This window comes from Nicotiana sylvestris, chromosome 4 (assembly GCF_000393655.2).
Source record: "Nicotiana sylvestris chromosome 4, ASM39365v2, whole genome shotgun sequence".
In the NCBI taxonomy this organism is placed as follows: domain Eukaryota; kingdom Viridiplantae; phylum Streptophyta; class Magnoliopsida; order Solanales; family Solanaceae; genus Nicotiana; species Nicotiana sylvestris.
The window spans coordinates 170,737,449-170,744,695 of NC_091060.1; the positions used below are offsets into that span (position 1 = coordinate 170,737,449).

Sequence of the window (7,247 nt, forward strand, 5' to 3'; positions counted from 1 at the left end):
TTTTTTATATTATTTCTTGTAAAATATTAACTCAATATTGGCGGAGCAAACGAGAAAACAAGAATACTAAGGCATTCGATGACTTATGTGATGACATATTACTTTTTTTCTATTTTTTTATTTTACAACCCAGACATATTATGTAGTATATATAAGAAAGATAGAGAGATTTTTTTTTTCAAAATCGTATATTTATGAATATAGGATACACGCGCAATGCGCGTACCCTAACACTAATTATATATTATATATATAAGCAAGGATGAAAACGTTTTGTCGTCCTCACATCTTTGTGGGTAATTGTCACACCTCTTTTTTACACACCCGAAGGTATATAAGAGAGTTTTTCCAATTTAAGTGACATTATTCGAAATGGGATTAATTATTCAATTTAGAGTCGCCACTTGAGATAGTTTATTTGGTGTCCCAAGTCACCGATTTATTTTAAATCCCAAATCGAGGAAATTTCGACTTTCCTTTTGAAGTTTGCGAACTAGAAATTCTGAGTAGGGAATTCTGTTAACCCGGGAGAAGGTGTTAGGCATTCCCGGATTTCGTGGTTCTAGTACGATCGCTTAAACTATTACAATTGGCTTATTATCTGATTTTTAAAACATGTTTCAACCTATGGTATATTTTTAACTTATTAGCCGCTTTTAATTAAAAAAAAATTTGGAAAAATTCAACGTCATATAAAACACGTATTGAACCACGTCACATGAAATGCACCCGCGGTCCACGACACATTTTATCTAACGTTGTTGAGATTTGGATTTGGGTCACATAAAATGCACACCCGAGTTTAGGAAATTAATTTTTTTTAAAATAGCGCGCCTAAAGCAACTACGCACTTTCAAGTTTGCGAGGGCCATGGAAAATTCAACTAAATGGCACGCCTCGATTTCTAAGGATTAAAATTAATTAAATGAGGGCCATGAGTTTTGAGATTTTATTTGGCATGGCGCGCCTCGATTATTCTAAAAGGATTGTATTCAATTTAAAGCAAACTACAAATATTCATGATTATGTTTCTTCCTAAAACTACTTTGAGATTATTGCAAGGTCATGATTTATGAATATGGAATTATTATTGAAGAAATATATGATTTGAGTTATTATGGACCTAATCACCCATGTCGGTATCAAATTTGCTATTGACTTAACATCCTTTAATTTGGATCCAAGCTATTACATCGTTCTCTCTCCATTTTGAATACATTTTCCTATCTTTCCCTATGAACTACAATCTCATTGAAGAAACTCATTCTGTCTTTCACGAATTCTATTTCTTGATGCTCTTCCTTCATTTTTTTTGCTCATATCTTTCAAGTTGGTAGATAACCAAAATATAATATACAAATCAAAAGAAAATACGGTGAAAGAAAAATAATGGAAACATTGGTTAAGAAAAGACCGAATCTTTTATAGATGAAGATCTTATTCAATACATATGGAGCAAACAACCATCAAATTTAATGTGCAAATGAACCACAATCAGAGGCAACGAGCGGAAACCTTTCGAACCAAACTCGACTTCGACCTCTTCGGGCTAGTATTTTGGGCTATCTTTTAAATTGAGTTTGGAGCTTTTGGACTTAATTTTTGGTGTAATTTAGCTCCTGTTTTTGAGGTATTTTTTTTAAACAAGGTAATGAATGACTATATTTTTTTTTGTTGAAAGAAATAGGTAGAAAGAATAAAACTAGTAGAAATTCTCTTTAGCATAGAAGAAGAAAATTTGTTTTCTCTCAATATTCTTCCCTCTTCTCTTCTTTTTTTCTTCAAATATTTCTCTTCTATTTATAGGAGAATTTTCAAAAAAATTCAGATTTTTTTAATATTTTTTTATATTTTTTTTAAAAAATTTCACTTACATTTTGCTTTTCTTTTTTTATAAAAAGAATTACCACCTTTCTTTACTTTTATTTTTTAAATTCCAACTTTAATTACTTTTATCTTATTTAAAATCCCACTTTTTTTACCTTTTTAAAAGAGAATTCCACTTATTTTACTTTTCTTAAAAAAACAATCCACTTTCTTTTACTTTTCTTTAAAAAATTCTACTTTATTTTAATTTATTTTTTTTTAAATTTTCAGCTACCTTTATATTATTTTCTAATTCCAACTTTCTTTTACTTTTTATTTTTAAAAATTTCCACAAAACTTTATTTTTATTTTTTTAATTTTTCACTTTCTTTTAGTTTTTTAAAAGAGAATTCCACCTACTTTTACTCTTTTTTTTAATTCCATACTTCCCTTTTTATTATTTTTTTAAATCTCTCCTGAAAATTAAAAAAAAAATATTTTTCGAATTTTTTATTATTATTTAAAAATAAGAATAAAAATAAAATAATATTAATAGTAATAATTCACCTTCTAAAATTTTGTATTTTTAACCTATAATAAAAAGTGTAACAAAGCTAAAAATTTATATATTAAAACCCCCTAAAATATTTACATAGAAGAAGTGACAAAAAAAATTAAATATTGTCAAAAATTAGGTGCTCACAGCTGCCCTTCTTTGCTTGGCAACGTGAAGAGTTTTCAAGCAAAGATAAGGTGAGTCATGTGACTAATTTTTGAACATATCTTTATTCAAAAGAGAAGAAATAAGGATAAGAGAAAAGAGAAAGGATGCAACTGAGTTTTGGTTTTGGACAACCTACATATCCCGGGTTATAAGGGAATCAGGTCGCGTGTAGTTCAAGAAAAATGATGGAATGATGAGTTGAGGAGTCGAGTGAGGTTCTGTCGAGGCTCCGGTCCGCAGTCCTTTTATTATATCAAAAATCAAAGAGAAACTAAACAAGCCTATCAGCTATGAGTTACAAGATTCCTATCTATGAGTCTTGTGAAACTTATCCTTGATCTTGACTGGTTCTTCCTGCAGACTCTGATCTGAATCGTGATGCTCGTTAGCTGCAACTGCTGGTTCATTCTTCTTCAGCTTTTCGGATCAAAGCGGGACATGCGAAGCTTGTGACTTCAATCATATCTTGAACAATCCACATCTTTCTCCACATCAACATTTTGAGTTCATTTCTTTTTGCTCCTTTTATTCTTTTTATTATTTTGGATTGAGACTCATTCTTTTGGTTGTCTCAGACCTTGTGCCTCGAGGCTAAACCTGCTCAGACACCAAAACAAACAAACAGACGAAAATTTTCCGCCCCAGTTTTCACTAGGAAAATTTCGTAAGTTATTTGTAACTAAAATCTAAACATTTTTTTTTGTTTTGAAAGCGGTAAAATAAGGATTGCGTGTCCTTAGGAGGAAGAGATTAGGGAATGAAGCCCTATATCTAAAATAACCTCGACTAGGGAGTGGATACCCTATGTTGGCAAAAAGGCGACTAGGGAATGGAGGCCCTATGTCTAAAAATCTCAACTCAGGGATTGGAGCCCTAATGTTGGAAAAGAAAGGCGACTAGGGAATGGAGGCCCTATGTCTAAAAAATATCAACTTAGGGATTGGAGCCCTAATGTTGGCAAAAGGCGACTAGGGAATGGAGGCCCTATGTCTAAAAATCTCAACTCAGGGATTGGAGCCCTAATGCTGGCAATAAAGACGACTAGGGAATGGAGGCCCTATGTCTAAAATCTCAACTTAGAGATTGAGGCCCTAATGTTGGCAAAAGGCGACTAGAGAATAGAGGCCCTATGTCTAAAAATCTCAACTCAGGGATTGGAGCCCTAATGTTGGCAAATTGTGACTAGGGAACGGAGGCCCTATGTCTAAAAATCTCAACTCAGGGATTGGAGCCCTAATATTGGCAAAATGCGACTAGGGAACGGAGACCCTATGTCTAAAAATCTCAACTCAGGGATTGGAGCCCTAATGTTGTCAAAATGCGACTAGGGAATGAAGGCCCTATGTCTAAAATCTCAACTCAGGGATTGGAGCCCTAATGTTGGCAAAAAGGTAAAAGATTGATTTTGGGGCTTCTAAACTACCTTTTTTTTATTTTCTTCTTATCTATTTTCTTTCAATTCATTTTTTAGTAAAACAATGCAGGAAAGAATTTGGAGGAGACTTCCCTTTTGGGTTGATTATTGTTGCTAAGCTATTTCTAGCGCTTGCACATTTCTTTTTCCATTTTGGTTACACCTGCTTCTTGCACTGTTGCTTTGGATTGCACCTGTTTCAATTTTCAAACAAAGAACAATTGTTAGTTTGAAACGGTGGTCGGTTTTGTGGCCTTCATTGTTTTTGATCACTTGATCTCGGCCCAACTCTTTTGGCGAGAACCTCTGCCGCTTGCTGGCTTTTCTTAAAGATTGGTCTCTCTCCTAAAACCAAGGAACTCAACTTTCCAAAATTTATCATGGCGGCTCACCCGTATAGGGCTTTGGCCCTTTCATTTTAATCTGCTTCTAGGAGCTTTTGACTTTGGATGTCTTTTCATTTTCAATAACTCTGATTTCAGAGCATCGGCTATCATGGCCAGTTGGGATCGACTTGATGCACCCACTGAGGCTGGGTACTTTTCTTTGGACTTGGATTTTATTAAACAAAACCCTGTAAAACCAATCTTGCCACCTTTTCTTTGTATTAGTTTCGGAACAGAGTTAGACCGAAAGAGATTCAAGGAAAAGTAAAGAAAGGACAAGAAAAAATGAATTTAAGGAGAAGCGTCCCTTTTGGGGGAAAGAAGGACTTATTTGGGGTGCGTGCAGACTTCAATAGACATGACATGCTTCTTGGACTCGATACCCGATATGCACAACTATCCAACTCATTGTGAACCACATCTCCAAATCGAGAAACCTGGTCAGGACTCTTTCAGTGGTGGGGGGTGTCTTCTTTTCGATCGACGGTGCCCTTTGCGGGTTTTCGCCAATCGACCTCTCTCATTTCTCTTCTCACCGTACCCTGATAGTACTCTTCACAAGTTTTCACTAACCAGGCTCTCTCATTTTCAATTTTTCTGCTCACCGTCGCCTTATGGTGCCCTGGGTTTTCACCAATAAGACTCTCTCATTTTATTTCTCTCATTTTTATTTCATCGGATCCAAGTAGTTGTATTCTCTGATCCTTGAACATTCTCACCGATTGATCGGAAGGACTTGAAAGGATTTGGGTAAAAATGATTTTGATCGAATTAAAACTTTGGAACTATTCAAGCGGGATTATCGCAGGACCATTACAACATCTGCCCCAATTTCACTTTTGAGGGAATTTGGATTTTTATTTTGGTGTGACTGAACCCCATAGAGAGGTTGCCTACGTATCCTTTCGGAATCAAGTCGAACATAGTTCAGGAAAACATCTTCTTCTTTTTTTCATTTTTTTTTTTTCAATAACACTTTCAAGTTCCAAAGAGGGCAATCAAAGAAGAGTAACCGACACAAATGAGTTTGCAAAGGGTAGATAGTGTTTGGGTAGCGAGAATAAAAGCCTTCGTCCTCCCAATCGGACAATGTTGTTTTTACAAAAAAATTAAACATAGTACCTTTTGACTATATCCGCATTTACAGCTGCTTCAGGATCATTTCCTTCGATATCGTCCAGGTACAATGCTCCTCTCGGTAATATCTTTCTGATGACGTATGGGCCCTTCCAATTAGGAGCAAATTTTCCTTTTGCTTCATGGTGATGGGGAAGAATACGCCTTAAAACGAGTTGCCCCACTTCAAAACTTCTAGGCCGCACTTTCTTGTTATAGGCATGAGCCATTCTTTGTTGGTACAACTACCCGTGGCAGACCGCAACCATTTGCTTTTCATCGATCAAGGTTAATTATTCCAGACGTGTTTTAACCCACTCACTGTCTTCAATTTCGGCTTCAACAATGATTCGGAGAGAGGGGATTTCAACCTCTACGGGTATTACGGATTCCGTGCCATAAACCAAAAGATATGGGGTGGCTCCAATTGATGTGCGCACAGTAGTGCGATATCCCAACAATGCAAACGACAACTTTTCATGCCACTGCCTGGAACTTTGAATCATCTTTCTCAAAATCTTTTTGATGTTTTTGTTTGCTGCTTCAACGGCACCATTGTCTTTAGGCCGATAAGGAGTAGAGTTCCGGTGCATTATCTTGAATTACTAACATATCTCCCCCATCAAATGACTATTCAAGTTTGCAGCATTGTCTGTGATAATAGTTGCAGGAATGCCAAAATGGCAGATAAGATTGGAGTGCACGAAATCTACCACAATTTTCTTGGTGACAGACTTGAGAGTGATTGCTTCAACCCATTTTGTAAAGTAGTCAACGGTAACTAGTATGAATCTGTGTCCATTTGAGGCTTTTGGCTCGATTGGCCCAATGACGTCCATGCCCCAGGCAACAAATGGCCAAGGTGCAGACATAGGATGCAGTTCTGTAGGAGGTGCATGAATCAAATCACCGTGCACTTGACACTGATGACACTTCCGAACGAAACTAAAACAGTCCTTTTCCATGGTCATCCAGTAATAACCCGCTCGAAGGATTTTCTTTTCTAAAACATACCCATTCATGTGGGGCCCGCATACTCTCGCGTGTACCTCATGCATGATTCTTCCAGCCTCTTCTGCGTCAACACATCTTAACAAATTGAGGTCCGGAGTTCTCTTGCACAAGACATCCCCACTAAAAAAGAAACCACTCGCGTGCCGTCTAATGGTTCTCTCTTGGTCTCCACTGGCTTGCTCGGGATATTCTTTAGTTTTCAGAAACTTTTTGATGTCATGGTACCATGGTTGAGTATTTGGTGCTACTTCAATTGTATTACAATAACCATGTCTTTCCCGGATTTGAATTTCCAAGGGATCTATGTGAGCATTGCCTGGATACGGCAACATTGAGTCCAAAGTAGCAAGTGCGTCGGCTAATTCGTTGTGACAACGAGGAATGTACCTGAACTCTATTGACTTGAATCGCTTGCTGAGGTCTTCCACATGATTCTTGTAAGGGATAAGCTTAACATCTCGGGTTTCCCATTCTCCTTGGGCTTGCCGAATAATCAGATCTGAGTCTCCCAAGATCAACAACTCTTCGACATTTTGGTCGATTGCCATGTTTGTAAGCACGTGATTTTTGCCCTATATGAGAATTACTCCCAAAAAATTTAAAATAAAATGATTTTCCTTGGTGTGCAATTTTGAGAATTTTTGTGATATTTTTGGATAATTATTTGTATTTGTCTGTGCATGTTTATTTGCTAAATTAATAAAAAATACAAAAATATGTCGCATTTTGCATGTAGGATTTAATTCAACAATTGTTTGTAATTAAGTTTGCTTTACAAAAATTAAAA

General features: G+C 36.2%; 1 protein-coding gene across 1 annotated transcript; it reads right to left on the bottom strand.

The window, feature by feature from the left end:
- Positions 1–4,069: 4,069 nt before the first annotated feature.
- Positions 4,070–7,008, bottom strand: LOC104222464 (uncharacterized). The gene is made up of 2 exons (XM_009773695.2): positions 6,496–7,008; positions 4,070–4,138 (listed from the first exon to the last, which is right to left on the bottom strand). The coding sequence occupies exons 1-2, from the start codon at positions 7,006–7,008 to the stop codon at positions 4,070–4,072; spliced, it is 582 nt and encodes a 193-aa protein (XP_009771997.2).
- Between the last annotated feature and the right edge of the window lie 239 nt (positions 7,009–7,247).